The sequence below is a fragment of the Podarcis melisellensis genome, assembly GCF_964234715.1.
Source record: "Podarcis melisellensis genome assembly, chromosome: 6".
Classification (NCBI taxonomy): domain Eukaryota; kingdom Metazoa; phylum Chordata; class Lepidosauria; order Squamata; family Lacertidae; genus Podarcis; species Podarcis melisellensis.
Window position 1 is genome coordinate 70,689,347 of NC_138538.1, and position 22,198 is coordinate 70,711,544.

Below are 22,198 nucleotides of genomic sequence, written 5' to 3' on the forward strand. Positions count from 1 at the left end.
GCACGTCAAAGTGCAAGTAGATAAATAGGTACCACTCCGGCGGGAAGGTAAATGGCGTTTCCATGCGTTGCTCTGGTTCGCCAGAAGCGGCTTAGTCATGCTGGCCACATGACCCAGAAGCTGTACACCGGCTCCCTCGGCCAGTAAAGCGAGATGAGCGCTGCAACCCCAGAGTCGGCCACGACTGGACCTAATGGTCAGGGGTCTCTTTAACTTTACCTTGTTTGCCCACATCCATCCTAAAAACTGCTACTAAGTGCCACTTTCTAAAGCCTCCCCCTCCTGGGATTTTTAGATGGAACAGACACTGCAGCCCAAACATCCCATGTGTTTCAGGCACGTGTTAAAAAGCACGGCACCCCATGCGGTTTCTGAGCTACTTTTATGGCAAATCGGCGCAAACAGCACTGCCGACAACGGCTGCCATACTTTCCCGGACGTTTACCCCATTTTCCACACAGGTTATAACCCACACGCACCACGCGCGCGTCCGGGAAATTCCGGGCGCGTGGCAACCCCGGCGCGGGGTGTTCTGAGGCGCATCTCCCACATGCGCGCACGTCTCCCTGAGGGGGGAACGAGGCGGGCCGAACAGCGTCTCTCTCGCGCGTGTGCGCGATAACTGCTCGAAGGCTCCTTTTGTCTCAGCCTCCCCCGCCCCCGCCGCCGCGAGCCGCCACCTCCCATTGTTCCACACCCCCACCCTCGCCTCCTCCTTCTCCCCCTCCCTCCATCTCCCTCTCTTCTCCCCCCTCCCCTTCTGCGCTGCCCTCCTCGCGCAGCAGTCAGCGGTTCCGCCAGCCGCGCCGCCATTGGCGGACGCTCCCCGTGACGCGACAAAAGAGCGGGGGGCGGAGCCTCGAGCCGGAGAAGCGCCGGTTGAAGCCGGTGCGCGAGCCGCCTCTCTCTCTCTCCTCCTCGCTTTAAAAAACACCAACCTCTTCTTTCTCTTCCCTCCCCGAGGAGCTGCTTTCTCTTTCTTCGGAGGTGCTGTGGAGGAAGAAGAGAAGGAGCAGGGGGACGACGACGACCGGGCGCCCAGCCTGGCTGGTTGGCGGAGGAGGAGCAGGAGGCGGCGGCGAAGCGAGCTTCAGGTGAGTGAGGCTGAGAGGGCGCGAGAGAGAACCTGTCAAAGCTTACCTGACCGGGCGGGAGGGGGGGGAGCGGTGTGTGGCAGTTGGAACCGGCGACGGGCAGTTGGGACCTACGTTCCCCTCAGGTGGGACGTTGGCGGAGGGCGCCCCTCACCTTCTCCGTCCACGTCCTGAGGGGCTCGAGGATTTGGTAGGCTGTTTACTCCAGCTCAGGTGATCGGTTTATTCCCTTTCTATCCCCACCCCATCTTCTCTAAGCTGTTGCTCACTGGAAACTCGGAGGAAACGAGTGCCTCTGGGCATGTGCTGAGCCACGGGGGCCAACTTGAATAAAATACTGGGGTGGGAGGGAGAACAGCTAAGCCCCTCCCCGCATAATCGATCACATGGCGTGGTGCACACATTTGAATGGGAATTCCCCTTTTAAAAATGCCCCCCCCCAATAGCTGTCAACTTTTCCCTTTTCTTGCAAGGAATCCTATTCGGAATAAGGGAATTTCCCTTAAAAAAAGGGAAACATTAACAGTTATGCCCCCCCTCAAATATATATATAAATTGGGGGGGGAGAGCAAAGGGACGCTTAAGAGTTTGCGCCTACCTGCTGAGCAGCTGTCCTTCACCACCACAGGGGAAAGGGTGGCTGGGTTAGTCGGTTGCAGCCGAGGCCCACCAAGTCTTGTGATAGAGACTGAAACACTTACTGAAAAGTTAAACTTTTTTTTAAAAAATGTGTGGGGTATTGGTTTGTATTGTTCTTGTTTTAATAATAATAATAATTTATTATTTATACCCCACCCATCTGGCTGGGTTTCTTCAGCCACTCTGGGCCGGTTCCAACAAAACACTAAAATACAATAACCTATTAAACATTAAAAGCTTCCCTAAACAGGGCTGCCTTTAGATGTCTTCTAAAAGTTTGGTAGTTATTTTTCTCTTTGACATCTGGTGGGAGGGCGTTCCACAGGGCGGGCGCTACTACCGAGAAGGCCCTCTGCATGGTTCCCTGTAACTTGGCTTCTTGCAGAGAGGGAACCACCAGAAGGCCCTTGGCACTGGACCACAGTCTCTGGGCAGAAAGATGGAGGTGGAGACGCTCCTTCAGGTATACTGGACCGAAGCCGTTTAGGGCTTTAAAGGTCAGCACCAACACTTTGAATTGTGCTCGGAAACGTACTGGGAGCCAGTGTAGGTGTTTCAAGACCGATGTTATATGGTCTCGGCGGCCCCTCCCAGTCACCAGTCTGGCTACCGCATTCTGGATTAGTTGTAGTTTCCGGGTCACCTTTAAAGGTAGCCCCATATAGAGCGCATTGCAGTAGTCCAAGCGAGAGATAACCAGAGCATGCACCACTCTGGCGAGACAGTCCGTGGACAGGTATTTTGTGTGTTTTTATCCTATATTTTTACGTTGTGAACTGTCCTGAGATCTTCAGAAGAAGGGCGGTATACAGATTTAATAAATAAAATAAATAACGGTGGGAGGTTTTATTGGGGCTGCTTTATAACAGTACATCTGAGATTTCATTTCACATTATATATATAGTATGTGGAAGCTTAGGCAGGTTTGTTAGTGTTTAAGGTGCCACAAACACTTTGTTGTCCCAGCTTCACTGCTTAAGTGGCCACAAACACTTTCCACTTGCTGGAGCCATAAGGAGGGATTTCTAGGAGAAAAGGGTTGATGTGTATCTGCTATCTTTATAGGCATGAGGCTGGTGGTCTTACGGTAAAGACAGACATGTGTGGGAAGTGTGGTTTTCTGTGCCTGAAAACAAATACCTTTGAACATAGGAAAATGTGTGTTGAAACCACTTACACAACACTTTAGAATGTCTTCACTTTTACAGATCAAGCTCTATTGCCCATTGTGGCAAACTTCCATTTTCTTTAAGCACTGTGCACTGGCATATTTAAAATGGGCTTATAACAAATAGTAGTTGTCTGGTGCATGCAGTGTCTTTTGTTTTGTTGCTGTGTGATTTGTGCTCGTACTGTATTGTGATGACCATTGGCTATAAACAATCAAATTTATTGAATTGAGTTAAAATAGTAGTTCATCTTATACTTTACCAGCTAGTTTACTGTGACCCAGCCAGGACTCTGCAATCTCCAGTGAAGTTCTTTTCAAGAAATAGTCTCCGTTGCTCTTGGGACATTAGGTTTGGTTACCTGTATGGGTTGATGGTCAAAGGCGTCATTAAGCTGCTTTTCCTCTACAATCTTTGAACTTTCCTGGAGTTAGTTGGAAAGAGAGTTTACCATGTGTTCCCTGCTTTTAAAATATGCCTTTAGGCGGTATCTGTGACTTGGTGTTTAATAGCTGCACACGTGTGCCGATACATAACTGGCTCTTGAAATCTTTGGGTTGGAGCAGCCAATTGGTGGTGTTCTCAGACACTGCTTTTCAGTGGGCACAGTATGGGCACTGGCATGTCCTGCACCACACTATCTGGTTTCAAGGTATTAAGCAACACTTATGCTTCCTGCTATGTTGGAAGTGTCAGGAACAGAAAGTACAGACAAGAGTTAGTTGCTGTCTCTCCAAGTAGAAGGCATGCCAGGCAAGTTATTTAAACATTATTTTCAAAAGTTGAAATGTAATCCCAGAAGGAAACCTTTTTGTAAATTCTGAATCTATCATTTGGGTACAGTTTAGGACTCACAAAATGAAATTTCACTTAAGTTATGTATTTGTATCCAATGACACCATAATCTTTGATTACTTGTTTTTCTGTCATGAATCCAGATTGCATGTGAATAAAACTGCTAAATGAGGCACCCATGAACTGCAAAGGAATCTGAATCCAGGGCCAAAACTAAGTTTGGTGACCGGATATTCAAAAGGAACTGACCCTTGATTTAATGTGTAGAATAAAATGTCTCTTGTTAGCTAGCGAGGCTGATAGAGCTGGGCAGCTAGGGCTTTCTTCCAAAGAATCATGTTTAAAATGTTCTTTATCCTGCCTTTCCATAAAATGTGCTCAAGCATCTTACAATTGAAACATCTTAACCAATCACACTAATGTATTTCAAATCAACAAAACAAAAAAGAACCAGTAGCAGTAACAAAACAATTGTAACAACAGTTCAGGAAAATAAAAGTATTTTACTGAAGATAATTAATGTCTCTCTACTTTCAGATCACTGAGTTGATAGTAGATGAAAGATTGCTTGAGCCCTTGTATTCCCAGCCCTGGCCCTTATTATGCAATATCATAATATGCTTCTCAGTTGTAGAATAAAACATTATTGTGTGCTTCTAATTTTTTTGGTGTGAAATAGATCCCAAATTGTTTCCAAACCAAACAAACATATTTGAGTTGTAAAATTCACAAGTCAGTTAGCTGCTTGCTTACAAAGAACGCTGTTTTAAAAGGCTATCCTGTAACTTGAGATAATGTGACATTAATTGCTAATTTGGAAAGATCTTTTCTCAAAGTGAACAGGGGTTATTAGAGTGCAATTGCTATGCTGTTTCACAAAACCATGCTAAAAACACTTGTGCCATCTCAGTGTCTTTCCTATCTGACACAGTTGCAGGGTAATGTATCTGCTTTCCGAAAAGCTGGATTCTTCTGCATTTTATCATGCTTGATATGCATCTACAAAGCAAAACACAGCTGTTACAACTAATCATAGAGCTCACTAGTCAAGTCAAAAGTGTCTATTTAAATCTGTCAGAAGATAAAAAGGAGGAAACTGACCATCTCATTCAATAATTGAATAGAAGTCTCTGGGCATGTTATATAATATGAGGATATGCACATCATATATGTATTAAGAAGGAATTAATGTATATAAAAACTAAATTGCTGAGTTGGTTAAGCATGAATCCTCCCTTTTCATTACCTGTATCAAAAAACTTCTAAATGTCTGCCACAGGTAGAGAGTTGCTTCTACTGTTAAGGTTGCAAATATATAACATGAAAGAATCACATCATCATCATCATCATCACCATCATCTCGCTCTTCTACTAAATGCATCCAGAGCAACATGCAACACAACCATAAATCATACAGTATAAATATACAAATACATCTAACACTAAAAAATAATAGTAAGCATCACTGAACTTAGTATGACTTATGAGTAAATATGTACAGCATTGTGCTGCACTACGTTTCAGTGACAAATCTGTTGATCTTATTTCCTTCTAACCTATCATAGTAAAACACTAAAAAATCCAGCATGTTAATACTCAAGTTTCAAGAGTGACTATTTTTCTTATAGATCACTGGGCTACTTAATTGAAACTGAGCCTCTGGTCATATTAAAACATGGTTGTGATGTAACATTTTAAAGACCATGTTTATTTTAATGTTGATTAGCATTCTAAAACATGTAATGCTTTAAGGGTAGAACATAGGCCCTCTGAACAGCCTTCTCAGTGTTTTCCTGTTTTCAGGGCTTTAGTTTTGCAAAGTAAGGCTCGTGTGTTGTATGTTGATGACATACCTCCTATTATGTCAGTGTAGTATCTCAAGTCTGCAAAATACATTCTTGTGACATTATGCCAACCCAATTATTGTCAAAGCACTTATTTTGTTAGTGTAGCAAGTCCTAGATTGACACTTTTGTCTTGTGTAGACAAAAATAAATAATCTCTGGAATATGTATTTCATAATTTATATCTGAACTGAAACTTACTAGGGAGGGCTGTGTAAAGTTTAAATTAAGCTGACATATTTGGGGATCTTTGTCCAGTGGTCATACTGATGGAAAAAGTGACAGTTAAGTGGCAGGGAGAAACTGATCTTTAAGATTCAGAGTAAACATTAAACATCTTGTTTAAATATTACTTACTGTGACCTTAACTCGAGTTGAGCAAAACTCTTAAGAATGTGCCTGTTCTGTGCCTGCAGGCTCAGAACAATAACTTTATTGGGCTGTTAATGTTATCTGTCTTACAAAAGATAGAATCTTGTATGGGGGAAGAGTTAACACTGCAGACTGATGAAATAGTATGGAATTTTTTCTTTAGCAATAACTCATTGCTGCACCAATCTTATGTATAAGCACTTCTGTAAATTGTTTTATGGAAATTTTAATATAGAGTAAACTGTAACTTGAAGGAATACTCATGAAACTTGCTCCTTTTATGCAACTGTCCTTTAATAAGATAGCATGTAAATCAGTGTTCTGCAAATGTTGGCTTGGCTTACTAGTCAGACTCTTCGTGTCCTTGCTACCAACTTCTTCCCTGTCCCAAAGTCCTCTGACATATGGAGACGGGGCAGTGAGTGTTTACACTCATTTGTGCTGTGGTATGGAAATATTAATAACTAGCTCAAGAATGTTTACTTCCTGGGTATGTCTGTGTTAACAAGATTTCCCCGGGCACGTGCTGAGCTGAATTTTATTTTAACTAGCAGCCAATAATTATGAACAAATTTGGTAACTGTTAATTTAGACTAGTCTCACCATTCAGTGGAAGATGTGTCATTAGTATTTATGTAGAAGGAATTTTAGCAAGTGTATTAAATAATTCCCCCTCTGTGTATTTATTAAAGGATGGGAGCTCAATCAACTAATGCATCTGGTTGCCCTTCTTATAGTAATGCTGGAGTTGTATTTGCACAGTTGTTTCCAGCAATCCCACAGAGTGGGATTTCATTACCTTGGATAGCTCCTTGCCTCTTGTCTTGACTAGCAGAGGTAGAATAAATTGTGTGGAATAAGCAAGCACATGCATATCTGCTTCATTTGCCCAATGTATTTGGCCCAAGTTTTGATGTTTCATGGCATACAATCCAGATTTCTAAAAATAAAAGTTGCAAAGAGTAAACTCGCTGCTTTTCTCTCTAAAAACATTCCCTGGCTAAAAGTTTGAAGAAGAGGTACAGGGCAAGTCCAGCAAGCACAGAAACAATTTAGATGTGGACCAAGTTGGAGAGGGTTGGTATGTAAGATTGTTTTCAGAAAACTACTTAGAACATGAGTTCAGGGTGCTTCATAAACTCTTCATAAACCAGTACCGAAAAGTCTGGAGAAGGTGTAGAAACAATAGAAATTTTGGCTTTAAAGCTGGACTGCCAGTGGTGAGAAATAGTGTTCATAGTGTGCAACAGTTCAACAAAAACATTTAGTTTTCAGATATTATTTATAATTAAAATAATGTGCATTTCACTTTCTACTTTTCAGGAGTTTTGCAAAAATATTCAACATGCTAATGTGAAAGCTGTTGAATAGCTTTCTAACAACTGAGCATAGACCTTTACTTATATTTCAGACTGCTGTAAACTTCTTAACAAAGACCATACATTTGTGTGTTTATAGTTACTGGTTTGATTTGGGTAGTGGATGAACTATGAGAAGACATGTTAGTACTCTGGCTAAGCAGCTGCTCTTTGAATTTGCCAAAAGAATTTGAACAATTGATCCTATATGGAGAAAGGAGACTATTCTTACTCATGGTTAGAACAGTATGAAAAAAATCAGATTATTGTTGTGTTTTAATGGTTCTTGCAATAAGGATTAGAAGCGGTGCAGCGTGCTTCTGACACAATCAGTACGTACATATCTGGAACATGGCTGCGAATGTATGTTAAGTAAACAATTAGGTTTCTGATTTGTAGCTTGAATTGCAGTATATTCAGTTCAATAGTAAAGCATGTGCTTTATATGACTGAGGCTTTTCAGTTGAACCCAGGTTTCCAAAACTGAGTGCCACCTGCTCTCAGCCCCACTTTAAAAATAAGAGTAAGCACTGGTACTACTTTCAGAACAAGGTTAAGAGGTTCTATTCAGCCCTGGAAACCTAGGTTCAATACTCGCCACCAGTTAGTGGCCACTCTGGTTGTTGATATTATTTGATAGAAAGCTGCTTTCTGCATCCGTGTCTCTGTGGAGTTGAGCTGTATGCTGCTTTGGGTATTTGTATAGAAAAGCAGTTTAAATGTTTAATAAATCCCTTCCCAGGTGAAGGAAATTACAAGGATTCTAAGCAACTTGCTTTTCTTCCTGTTAAGATGGGTAAAGATTAATGCCAGAAGAATCAACATATAGATAACAGTGTATCTATAAAAGTGAAGGAATTCCAGCTTATTCTCCATTGCTGAATACTTGTCCATATAACAATATATATTCTATATCTGAAATAAATCTTCTACCTGCATCCCAAAATAATTTGTATCCCGAGCACAGGGCCAATTAAAGGGCTATTTGGAGTAGTTCAGCTTCATTGAACCTGTTAAATTTGTCTTGAAGGGAAATTGCAGCCTTCAGTATCAGTTCTGAATGTAGTAATTTTATGTTGGAATAGTATATGCTACACCATATTGAAACAGCTTTACTTTGTGATGTATATTAGGGCTAGACTGAACCTTGTTGCATGGACTATTGTTCTGACGAAATCCCAGTGGACTACTGATGTGTATTTAAATGTACAAATCTGATCAGTTGATTGGGGCCTTCAGCCCCACCCCTTCAGCCCAGCATTCTCTTTACTTTTACAGCAGGTGTGGGTGGTTTGGCCAAAATGACGTTGCAGGACAAATGGGCACCGGGGTTCCCCACCACCCTCTTATGGCATTACTAATTTATCTTATTTATTTTTAAATACATTTTTATTAATTCTAACATACAAATTATAAAACGTACCACACAAATTATTACAAATACACTTTTTTTTACTTCCATCAGCACCTCCGATGATCTTCCGTCTTAACCTCTTTTTATGCATTACTTAATTTTATATTGTCTTTACCTCTTTTAACTTATCATCTCCCCTTTTCCATTTTTACAATATTTCCAACAATACTCCTCACAGAACTTCTTTTAAACCTACAAACGTCGTCTAATCATCACAAATGCTTTTCATATAATTCGTAAATTTACTCCAGTCTTTGGTAAATTTCTGGTCCCGCCGGTTTCGGATCCTTCCTGTTAATTTGTCTAATTCTGCATAGTCCATCAAGTTCATCCTCCATTCTTCAATCGTTGGCAATTCTTCTTGCTTCCAATTACAAATTTATCTTAAGTAATTAATGAGAAAGAATCCAGTGGTCTGTTGATGGACTGAAATCTATTTTTACTTATATATTCAGATCCAAATCTTTATTGATTGCTAAATTTTGTTGTTGAAAGGCTCTGTTGTGTCAGGGTTTCTTTTTCTTCTGGTTATATCTTGTTGCAACATACAGATTATTTATAAATATTATGGACGCCATTGCTCTTGCTTTTCTTGTTCTGTTTGTAGAATACAAATTTCAGGTCGGAGAAAAAATGTTCTTAGGTGAGCAGTTTGTTTTATCCATTAAGCTGATTCTGGAAGACTCATTTTCTGCATAAAGATTCATTGCTAATATGGTGGATAAGCAGCTCCTAGAATAAGTATCTTTAAAATATAGGAGATGTAGAAGGTATCTAATTTTAATTAAGTTAGTCATTCCCACCAAAACTCTTACACAATGTTTGCCTCAAAGTTGGAAAATCCAATCAAATACAAATGCCTTCTGTAACATACTAAAAACAATGTGCTTCTAATAATGGAGGTGTTCTTATGTCTGTTACAGGAATTGGGCAATATAAGTCCTAGCACACATTCAGATTCCAGGACTTACTGTTTGTTGTTGTAATCTGATGCTATAAAATCCAGGTGTCACCAAGTTCTTACCTTTTGTAACTGACCTGGTATTTCAAGTTTCATACTGGATCAGTTAATTCAGCTTGAATTGAGGTCCAAGTGAAATGTTTTTAGTATTTGTCACAACTGATCACCAATTTTTATCTGATGGGTATAGTAAGCAAGCTTTGTTGTACATGGAATTTGCTATGTCAGGCACTTTCCAATTATTATTCCTTATCCTCCTAATACCACTACTACAATTTTTCTGTGGCAAGATAACAAAGAGTGTGAAAGATGGGCTGTCTGAAGGGAATATAAAACTGTGATCTTAACTTTATTTGTGTGTGAGTATGCTGGTTAAACAATGAAGCTTCTGCATACAGAAGCCTTCCGGCTCTTACAACATTGGTAGATTATAGCCTTTGGATAGATGTGCATGACTTGTCTAGCACCTGTAATGATTTAGGGAGGAAGACAACTGTAATCTCCAACCATGTTGAAATTTTGCATTGATGTTCCTCTGCAGTCACCTAGAAATATAGAAAATCAAAAGCCTAGGAAAGCTTGCTCAATCACAGAATTATGACCTGCACAATAATATTAGCTGAGAGCAGAAGGTAGATTGGAGTCACTGATAGATGTCTAAGTCACTCACTATTTTGTTTTATATGCCTGCTGAACACTTTTTTTATTTCAGCAAGCCTACTAAGACCTATATTTTAGTTATCTATATTTGTTTTAAAGTGTTTTACTGTCTTTTTCTGCTTTTTGATAATTATGTTTTATATAGCCTTTAACAGTTTTGCTGCTTTTACCCATGTTTTATGGATAATTTTATTAGGTACACTACTTAGACAAACATCTGTTGAATCAGTCTATACATTTTTCTAAATAAAAATAAAATACATAAGCTAGTGTAAAGATATTTAAAATGGCAAATGTAAAAATATTGTTTTGTGGCCGTTCTCATCTCTGAACCTTCTTGCTAATTGATGGTTAAACATTTGTGTATATATTGGTTGCCTTTGGTCAGATCCTTGTGTGGAACATTAGGCAAGTTTTGTGTTGGAATCTCTGATTTGTAACAACACAGATATATATATTTGTACTTATATAAGTTAGCTTGGTGTTTAGTTTATGGAGTTCAATAAATAATTGGCTGTACCCTCTAACTCACCACATGACATCTGGCCTCCTTGGGCCCCTACTTTGCACCTAAATTTAGTGAACCTGAGCTTAGTGAACCCTCAGGGTTCAAATGAATGTCAACACTCAAATGAAAAGAAAGGAAGTAGATTCTGCAAGTTTTAAATTTTCCCGGCCCTAGTCTGTCTGAATCCATCCATAGTGATGGCAATTTCATCTTAGAGTATTATTTCCCATAGAATTATTTATATCTGCTAATAGCAAGAGGCTTAACATTCTTCCAGTTCCCATATTCATTCTGGTGTCACTTTCCCCCTTTTTAGTCACTACACTATGTGTTTTGTAACTCTGTTGGGTAGCTATTATCTTAGAGCTTGAGGAAGACCTCAACAAATATCTAATCCAACCCCTGCAGTTAGTGTACTGATGTTTTTGGATGGGCCAAGATTTGTCCAGAAAGTCACCATGAACTTATTTCTGTACATACCTATATCTTGGATACAGGGTTGTTGCATTTTGTTAAGTATAGATATGAAACAAATGTATATGGTTTTTAGATGTACAGTATCATGAAATCTCACCAATAGAAAACATCCCTCTATATTTCCAGTATTTACAAGGTTAACTTTATTACAATTACATTAGTTTTCAGTAAAAAAAAACCCTACTTGCTAGTGTTTTGTGCCTTATTCTGAAGCAGGACAATTCCTTCACTCCAGAAATGCATAAATGTTATGCATAAAGGATGCCACTAGGCGGTGCCTTAGGTTTAATTATTTTTCAGCAAATGTAGGAACTGACACTTTAAATATATTATGATTAGGAGTTATGTGCCTACTATTAGAATATGTTCTGTGACGCTGTATTGTAAATTTGCAGTAGCTAATTCAAATGTCTCTGCAGGAACTGTCAAGTTCTAGAAGAGATTACGACTGACTGGCCTTTAAAAGGTAAGAATATACCTGCTTTTAAAACTTCTGTTGTCTTAGCACAGTGGTTCTCAAAGGGTGTGGCAGACCACATTGGTGTGGCAGGAGAGGATGGCAACTGTGAACTGTGGCGGGAAGATTCAAGGACAATCAATTATTTCAGTATGGTAGCATCAAAATAATTATTTTTATTTGCAGAATATGGATAGAAGTATTTTCAAAATGAGAGCAAGAACACCATAGGATACTGCAGAGAATCCTATTTGTGATCCAGAATCGCATTTAGAACAGAGTGCTGGAGAAAACTTGTTTATAATTATATTTTGGGAATGATTCATGTTCTTATATAGCTGCATTGTTTTATACTTTCTGGATGTCCCATGATCATATTATAAAGTAGTTGTGTTCTGTGTTATAAATCAAGCACTGCCAGGAGTTGTTTAGTTTTGTTTTCCAATGTATTTCTTATCAGTAAAAACGCTGATGTGGTGCAAGCAAATTTGTATTCTGAAAGTGTGGCCCAGAGTAAAAACTTGAGAACCACTGCTTTAGCAAAATCTAAAGCTTATTTCTCTCTACTGGTTTTTTAAGACTTACTTAAAAATGGGACTGGAATATATATTCAGAAATAAAACTAACTGTTCTAGCATTAGGATGAAAACTAAAATCATTATACAATGAATGAAGATTCTTTAATATGACAAATGGTAAATACTAGCCTGATTAACTGGTTGTCTAATTGAAAAATGCAAATTAGGGATCAAAATTAAAATGTAAATAATGACGATAATAAACCCTTTAAAACACAATTTGTTATAAAGTTTGCTTCAAGCAACCTTATGGCAAATTTCCTAAAGATGGTAAGCAAACTGTTAGACTGAAAATTCTGTACTGTGTGGCAGAAACAATTATCCATGTTATTTTTGATTTGATCTTCCTAGAACAGAAAGCCACATGTCAGTATCTGTTCACTGTATTCAGGCTATCAAAACCAGATGTACTGTACTTGCGCAACACTACTGATTTCTGTAATGGGTATAAAAATATGGCCAAGATGTTCTGGCCTTGTGAAATGTGTTATTGATGGAGATACAACCGTAGATCAGCTAATGGTTGCCAAAGCATTTTAAATAAGGCTGGGTGAGATGTTGGCTGCTTTCTAAAAAAAAGTGAAGCTGTTGAATACTCAAGAGAATGAGCATCATATCTCAACTGCAGAGTTGCAAATTTAGAGAGCTTAGAAAGTAAGATCTTAATTACACTATTTAGGAAAACAAATATTCCCAGAAGTATGAATTGCTCCTTTTAGTTGCCTTAAGGATTTCAAGAGATTGAAATACTGTATATAATTGCACCTTTTATGGTTATTTCATTAACAGAATGTAGTTTCATGCTCTGATGCCCTCACGCCAGGGATTAAGGAAGGATGAATAGGAAGGTGCATCCTTACTTTACACTGTCAGGAAATGGTTTGATGGTAAGAACCATGGTTGCAAAGCTGCTGATGTAAATAGGCTAGAGAAAATGTTTGAAGAGAAGTCTAATCAGGGGTTGGCAATCTAAGGCCCATGGGCCACAAGCGGCCCACGGGGGTCGTTTAACCGGCCCACAAGCCGCCCCCGAACTTAGCCACCCGCTCGGCAAGTCCCCATGTGCTGCACTAAACTGGCGCTAGAAATTGCGTCTGCACAGATGCAGACACTGGAAATCGCGGGCGCTGGCGCAATCCAGCCCACGGAGGGATCTCCACTGGAGTGAACCGGCCCAGGCGAGGTAAACCTTGCCAACCTCTGGTCTAATTTTTTATTAATTGGAAGCAATTCTAAGCACAATGAGGGTCCCCAAAACACAATTCAACCACTAACAAATCCCAGTCCATATAAACGTGAATATAAATTCTCATTTAAACAAAATACCCATACATGTATAAGTTATGGTTACCCTATTGTATGTATCAACATCCTGATAATGGAACACTGGTTAAAATCCATTTAAACAGATTGTAAACATGAGCCAGAGGAACAGCTGAGCTGACAGGTGACTTCCCATTTACAAGGGGGTTCATTTCGAATCCCCACTTGAGTTGGTGAAATCACATAAACTGGGGAGTTGCCTTTCAACTGTATATTGTAATTTGAACTTTCTGTGGGCATGCTTGTAATGTATTTGCAAACACCACTGTCTATAGTGCTTCTGGAAATTTAGACTTGCATCATAATCTTATTTTGGATGTGATTGAACTATGGTCACTGATTATCTATTCAGCTCTGTTTTTTGTCGTCATCCCGTCCTGTTGCTTAGCACCTCTCCCTCTCACAAAACAATAAAGGTAAAGGTAAAGGTACCCCTGCCCGTACGGGCCAGTCGTGTCCGACTCTAGGGTTGTGCGCCCATCTCACCTAAGAGGCCGGGGGCCAGCGCTGTCCGCAGACACTTCCGGGTCACGTGGCCAGCGTGATGAAGCTGCTCTGGCGAGCCAGCACCAGCGCAGCACACGGAAACGCCGTTTACCTTCCCGCTATAAAGCGGTACCTATTTATCTACTTGCACTTAGGGGTGCTTTCAAACTGCTAGGTGGGCAGGAGCTGGGACCGAAAGACGGGAGCTCACCCCGCCGCGGGGATTCAAACCGCCGACCATATGATCGGCAAGTCCTAGACACTGAGGTTTTACCCACAGCGCCACCCGTGTCCCTCACAAAACAATAGGCTAATGATAATCCAAGGCTTCTGGTCACAAAATGCATATGCCTCTCTTTCAAGAGACAGGATGAGGCAGCTGAGAGATTAAGAAGTTTCTGCTTTATCTAGAAGTTATTCAAAGTGGCGCGGGGGGGGGGATACCTACCTTGAACAGATGTTTATATAGAGAGCTCAATTTACTTGAATTCCAAGTGTTCATAGAAGAAAAAATATAAGCTTTAACTTAACTAGATTCTTATTGATGTTTCCAAGAATCCAATTACATTCACTTATGAAATTTCTACACTGCGTTTCCTTGTTAGCATCCTACGTGGCTTACAGCAATATAAAATGCACAATGCAGTAAGAATAGTAAAATAAAAAAACCAAAATAGCACATTTTATTCACTTGCTTAAAAAGCATTTATACCCTGCTCTTCAGTTGAAAAAGGTGTCAGCACTACTTGCATTGACCAGAAATGCTGAGATGGAGCACAAAAGGAAAAGGGATTGGTAGGCACTAGTTCTTAATTAATAACTTCAGTGGGTAGTAATTCAGTGGTCTTAGAAGCTAACAGTACAATCCTATACATGTCTCAGAAGTTTGTTCCATTGAGTTCAATGGAGCATACTGCTAGACAAGGGGGTGTAGATTTGAAGGCTAAGGATTCCATTAAAAAAACCTCAGTATAACTAAGCTGGGATCATCTTGGTTACTGTAAAGCCTAATTTTAGTACATGTTGAAAATTGAGTTAGACTACTTTGAAAAGCTTTTATGGCTTTCATGAGCTAAGACCTATTTGGAGGATCTGAGCAACGTACTACATTAAATCTGATTATTCATTGTGTTAAGATAAAACTCTGGAGCTGAACAAAACCAGAAGGTTGACATGTTTTGGACCAAAATCTTCAAGAGGACATTATTTTATAAGCTAAGTTTGATCTTGAAGCAAAGATGTTTCTCTAGGAAAAGTAAAGGTACATGGAAACTGACTGGCGATGTAGGCTTTTCGCCAACAATAGCTTCATGTGATGTCTGTTTCTGGGCTATAATACAACAGTATGGATGTTGTTGAATAATACTAATTTCTCTCCAGCTTCTCCCTTGATTCATTCCAGCACACAGGGAAGACTTACAGCCTCAGGAAACATTTGGGAAACTAGCAGTAGTATGGAAAAGTGCGACTACTAGTAATCCTAAGCATAAATACATTTTGATCCATGGCCTCCTAACTAAAAGTCTGTCAAGATTTATGTATGTTTTAGAATATCTTTGTTTATTTGAAGACAAGGGGGGAAAGTCCCAGCCGCCCCACAAGTCAAAATCTATTTTTGTGTTTGCAACGGAGACTGGCGTCTAAGCAAGGAGTAAACAAGAAATGTGGTATTTCAAAGTCATTTAATATAGCACAATTGACAATACAGGTCAGTTTGGAAATCTGGAAGATAAGTATGATTGTTAAGCTAATACTATGCTTCCTAAGGATAGTTGCTTGTAACTGCCCAATTTGAATGGTGCTGCATTTATTCATTGTGCTACTATAGAATTTAATGAAAACATGCATTTTTAGAAATTGATGGCTTCCTAAGAAACTCTTTGCCCCACATTACTGAAATTCTAATACATTATATTACTTACCAACTTTGTGTAATATATGCAGCCTCAATTTGAATCTTTGTTTTTGTCCTAGGATGAAGACGATTCTGAAGATGGCTTGCCTAAGGAATTTTAAAAGGTGCAGACCACCTGATTGAAGATGGTGGTTCTGTGTCTCATCCCATTTGATAAGTAAAGTAAGTGAAATGATCGTGTCCAGTATTTAAGTTGCATGATTACAGCAAAGATCTTCTAATAAAGCTAGAATTTAAGGGATTCAGAAATAATTGTAAGCACATTTACTTAGCAAAGATAAAGGTTTATGCCATGTACCGTATTTTTCGCTCTATAAGACGCAATTTTCCCCTCTAAAAAGTAAGGGGAAATGTGTGTGCGTCTTATGGAGCAAATGCAGGCAGGAGGCTCTGCTCAGCGCTCCCTTTAAAGAGCTGCGAGGAGCGTGTGTGCGGCTCTTGGGGGCTTTTCCCCAAGGAGCGAGAAGGGCTGCCCTCCTCCCTCCTCAAGAACCACACACGCGCTCCATGCGCTCTTTAAAGGGAGCACAGCTCTTGGGGGAGTCTTCTGCCTTAGCTGTGTGCAGCCTCTTCCGGGCAGGGGGAGCCTTCATCCCGCTGCCTGGGAGAGGCTGCGCACGGCTATCCCATAAGCCAGGACAGCAAGAGGCTATCCCAGAAGCCAGATCCCTCTTGCTGTTCTGGCTTCTGGGATTCAGAATATTTTTTTCTTGTTTTCCTCCAAAAACTAGGTGTGTCTTATGGTCTGGTGCATCTTATAGAGCGAAAAATACGGTATAGCAGATGATCAGTAAACAAAAACAATAGAAGTTCTTCAGAACTCCAACACCAGAAGTTTCAACAAGTGGACGGTGGCAATAATTTGAGTGCTCTTCTATGCTGATATATAGGCTTACGCTGCATGGCTTCTCACTTGCCTTTGGGGGTAGCTGCTTCATTTCTGCAATGGAGATAAGTTTGGAAGGACCATCTAAGTGGAAACTGTGGTGTTGTCAAGAAGCATAGGTGTGCTATTCAAATTGGGGTTTTGGAAGTTCCCTTTCAATGCAGTTTAGATTAAGTAACACAATAGGTGTGGGTGGAATTTGCATATTTGCTTTTCTATTACTTACATTTTTGTTATATCTGTATAATTTTATATTTTTAAAAATCAATGTTTATATATATGCACACACACATACTAAAAGCCATGTAAAAAATTAAAATATGAGATCATCCACGAAACTGTTACAGAATGATGCTTTCTTGATGTCTGCATAAAGCGTGGTGGTATACAAAAGTGTTCAGATGCCATTTAAAGTAAAAGGTGTGTGCTGAATCCCTGTTGGCATAACATTTGACAGCATTGGGCTAAAGGCTTGGGTTTTTTGTTTTTTGTTGCTGTCAGACGTGCCTTGCTGACTCAGGATGACCAATGATGCTTCTGCAGATGATCTCAGCGACTGAGCTGAGATATAAGAGTTCAGGCAGTCCCTAAGGCAGGGGTAGGCAACCTAAGGCCCGTGGGCTGGATCCGGCCCAATTTCCTTCTCAATTCGGGCCGTGGGCGGTCCGTGAATCAGCGTGTTTTTACATCAGTAGAATGTGTTCTTTTATTTAAAATGCAGCTCCGGGGTATTTGTGGGGCATAGGAATTCGTTCATTTATTTTTTTGAAAATAGAGTTCGGCCCACCACATGGTCTGAGGGACGGTGGACCGGCCCACAGTTGAAAAAGGTTGCTGACCCCTGCCCTAAGGTAACCTGGACCTAAGTTGTTCAGGGCTTTGTAAGTTTATACAAGGACCTCAATAGTAGACGGGCAACCATTGCAAATGCATTAGCAGTAGTGTCATATGTTGGCCATGTGCTCCCATCAACAGTATGGTGGATACTTTCTGCACCAGCTGCAGCTTGTAGACCATGCCCAAGGGCAGCCCCACATAGAGTAAGTTGCAGTAATCCAGGTTACCATGCATTGACTACATGTGTTCAACTTAACTTGGATCCAAATCTTTAGTGTCTGCTGAATGCTATTGTTGGTATGTTGTACAATGTACACCTTGCATGACTAGAAGAATAGCAACTGTAACAACAATATTTGTTATATTTGAAATCTTAACAAATGTTTTGATATTTTCATTAGTTAAATAAAATTATATCTGTATTCTCAGCTAAGAATTTATCACTTGTTTTTCATTTCCAGTTGCCACTGTTCCACAAGCAAGTCATGATTACGTTAACTGAACTCAGATGTTTAGCAGATGCCCAATCATCATACCACATCCTGAAACCATGGTGGGATGTCTTCTGCTATTACCTCACCATGATAATGCTGCTTGTTGCTGTCCTTGCTGGAGCTCTCCAACTCACTCAAACTAGATTGTTATGTTGTCTTCCTTGCAAGCTTGAGTTTGACAATCATTGCGCAGTGCCTTGGGATCTGGTGAAAAACAACCTTAATATATCGTCCAGCTCTGCAGCGCCAATAGTGCTCCCTCTTAGAATCCAGAATTACCTTCATCGACAGCAGTATTCTTACATTGATGCTGTGTGTTACGAGAGAGAGCTTCACTGGTTTGCCAAATTTTTCCCATACTTAGTGCTTCTTCATACTTTCATTTTTGCTGCTTGCAGTAATTTTTGGCTTTACTATCCCAGCACAAGTTCAAGGCTGGAACACTTTGTAGCCATACTACACAAATGTTTTGATTCTCCCTGGACAACACGTGCCCTGTCGGAAACAGTTGCTGAACAGTCTGTGAGGCCTCAGCCATTCTCCAAATCTAAGACCTTTCTTTCCTCTCCAAGCAACATAGCAGAATTGGAGAACAAGCGACAGTCTGTCTCCTACTCGCAGACTGGGCTGGAAACAGCTGGAAGAGAGAGCTCTTCAAATGTTCTAGACAGAAAAGAAGGGGAGCAAGCAAAATCAATATTTGAAAAAGTCAAAAGATTCAGGGTGCATGTTGAACAGAAGGATATCATCTATCGTGTGTACCTAAAACAGATTGTGATCAAGGTCATTGTATTTATACTAATAATGATTTATGTTCCCTATTATTTAACCTTTATTACACTAGAAATTGACTGTGTGGCTGATATTCAAGTCTTTACTGGCTACAAGAGATACCAGTGTGTTTATTCACTAGCAGAAATTTTTAAAGTGCTAGCTTCGTTTTATGTTGTCGTAGTGCTCTTGTATGGCCTGACGTGCACTTACAGCTTGTTATGGATGCTGAGAAGTTCACTCAAACAATATTCTTTTGAGAAGCTGAGGGAGCAAAGTAATTACAGTGATATTCCTGATGTAAAAAATGACTTTGCCTTCATTCTTCACCTAGCAGACCAGTATGATCCTCTGTATTCAAAACGGTTCTCAATATTCCTCTCTGAGGTGAGTGAAAACAAGTTGAAGCAGATCAGTCTAAATAACGAGTGGTCTTTAGAGAGATTGAAAAGCAAACTGGTACGAAATTCCCAGGATAAGATGGAACTTCACCTTTTTATGCTTAGTGGTCTTCCAGATGACATCTTTGAACTCACAGAGATAGAAGTTCTAACCCTAGAACTTATTCCTGAGGTTAAGCTTCCGGCATCTGTAAACCAGCTACCCAATCTCAAGGAACTGAACATTTATCATTCATCATTAACTGTGGAATTTCCAGCACTGCACTTCTTAGAAGAGAATTTAAAAATCCTGCGTCTAAAGTTGGCTGATATGGGAAAGATTCCACGCTGGATCTTCTATCTAAGTAACTTGCAGGAATTGTATTTGACTGGATGTTATATGCTAGAAAACCAGAATGGTCTCTACAATGAGGGCTTTCAGGATCTTGTGAATCTGAAAACAATTCACTTAAAGAATAGCCTTTCCCGCATACCTCAGGTGGTTACAGACCAGTTGCCTTCACTACAAAAATTATCTATTGACAATGAGGGGAAAAAACTTCTAGTGTTGACCAACTTGAAGAAATTGCTTAACCTGAGAACTTTGGAATTGATCAGCTGTGACTTGGAGCGCATTCCACATTCTATCTTTAGCCTGAACTATTTGCATGAAATAGACTTAAAAGACAATAATATACGAACAGTAGAAGAAATCATTAGTTTTCAACACCTTGAGAACCTTTCTTGCCTGAAATTGTGGCACAACACCATCTCCTACATCCCAGTGCAGATTGGAGCTTTAGCAAACCTGGAGCAGCTCTATTTAAATCATAACAACATTAAAAAAATCCCACCGCAACTTTTTCTTTGCCTAAAGCTACATTATTTGGACCTCAGTTATAACAAGCTAACATCCATTCCACATGAAATCCAGTATTTAACAAACCTGCAGTACCTTGCTGTGACAAAGAATCACGTAAGTAGAAGCAAACTATTGGCGGAATTCAGCATTGCACTCTTGCAATCATTCCGTTTGTGCAAGCAGTCCAGCTTGTCAGATTGAACAGTACCCCTTCCCGTCCCCCTACACTGTCCTGGGAATTCCCATTCCCCACCCCTGTTCCAAGCTGATCTTGGGAAGTGCATGGCTGGTAAGAGGAAGCCCCATTGCACAATCAGAAGTTCTTGTGCAGGGCTTCTGCTGCCTTGACTGGTTAGGTGAATCCCACCCTTCTGCTTTAAAGTGAATGTAAAATAAAAGCTAAGAAAAAAAAGTTAATCAAGACTGAAGGCATGGTAAAAGCCCAGTCCTGCAATATATTACAGCAGTGGTTGCCAACCTTTTTTTAATTCCATGGGCATATTTGCCAACCAGAAAACATGTGGGTACCACACACCTCAACCAGTTATATTCACTGCAATAAAATACTTTCCAATGTAGTAGTAGTAGTCCTGCTGCAGGAAGAGTTCTTGTTGTATCTGTATCTGTCAAAACCATTTTCCTGACTTATTTCAGCTAGAACAGTAGCATACAGCATTCACAAAGCTAGCTTACTTCAATCTCTTCATACATCATTGGTTTCAAACCTATTTGTCTCCTCCCCGGCCCATTAGCCTGCTTCAAATGTAAGTGTTAAGCAGGGAGCTCAACATCTAACTTTTGATGTGCCGCCATGAAGGATTGTTTCACTGGGCTTATAACAAGTTGCTCATATTATTAATTCTTTGCTTATCGTGCTTTTGTTTATTTGAAAATTAGGCATAAAACAGGTCATGTGAATCAGCCGGGGATTTCCACAATGAAATAGGCATTTTCTCAACCATCTACATTTATAAAAGAATATTGCAGAGGGGTGGGGAAGGATACAGAGAGATAGCCCTCACTGAATGCATGTATCCTAGGCTCTAGATCAGCATGATTTAGGAATACATACATTAACTGATTTTGTGTGTTTGTGTGTGTAAATTAATGACCTTACAACATTATGTATTTTTTTATTTTTTCTCTTTAGATTGAGGCACTTCCAAATGAATTATTTCAGTGCAGAAAGCTACAGTATCTCCTACTGGGACATAACAGCCTGATGCATTTGTCCCCTAAAGTTGGGGAACTCTCCAACCTTGTTCAGCTAGAGCTTCAAGGAAACTACCTGGAGTTGCTGCCTGCTGAACTGGAGGAATGTAACTCTTTGAAACGGAGCTGCTTAATTGTAGAAGAACACTTGCTAAAAACACTCCCCCTTGGGGTAACAGAGCATATGCAAATGTGCTTGGACAAAGTCTGAGCTTGAGATTCTCTGTGCAGAGCAACAAATTCCTCTTGAGAGTTTTAAATAATAGCTCTAAAGGAAAGTATAGCTGGCAAGAAGGGAAATGCAAGGGTGTTGTTGATTTTCCTGCAGCTCTGTGCATTGACCCAAGTTTCTGCTGATAAAAAACCCCACACACATTTAAGTCTTAAACAAACAAAAATAAATATTAGGCAAGTATATGCATACAGATATACCATGAATAATTTGAAACTGGAATTAAAGAGTGAAAGTTAAGTGGATAGTGTAATCGTGGTTTTGAATGACTGGGAAAGGTGAATATATAGTTTGTCCGAGTCTAGTAAGGGTCGTTTCCCCATAACATTTTATTGTGTAGTTTTAAACAAATGACTGTAAAGACCAACAAACAAAGGGTGATATCCAATTGTTTTATCCTTCTTGCAAAGTGGACTTCTATATTTGCAAACAGGACGTACCATTTCTCCCACTCTGCAGCTCCCCATCAGCCCT

The 22,198-nt window shown here is 40.0% G+C and overlaps 1 protein-coding gene across 2 annotated transcripts; it reads left to right on the plus strand.

Moving 5' to 3' along the window:
- The first annotated feature begins 214 nt into the window (after positions 1 to 214).
- On the plus strand, positions 215 to 21,964 carry LRRC8B (leucine rich repeat containing 8 VRAC subunit B). Of its 2 annotated transcripts, none has more exons than XM_081914173.1 (5): positions 215 to 1,094; positions 11,711 to 11,757; positions 16,110 to 16,212; positions 18,235 to 20,394; positions 21,431 to 21,964. In XM_081914173.1, exons 4-5 carry the CDS (start codon positions 18,259 to 18,261, stop codon positions 21,701 to 21,703), a joined length of 2,409 nt encoding a protein of 802 aa, XP_081770299.1. In that variant the 5' UTR covers positions 215 to 1,094; positions 11,711 to 11,757; positions 16,110 to 16,212; positions 18,235 to 18,258; the 3' UTR covers positions 21,704 to 21,964. The 2 variants fall into 2 exon arrangements, with proteins under 2 accessions (XP_081770299.1, XP_081770298.1); XM_081914172.1 differs by lacking the exon at positions 215 to 1,094 and adding an exon at positions 1,173 to 1,307.
- The last annotated feature ends 234 nt before the right edge of the window (positions 21,965 to 22,198 follow it).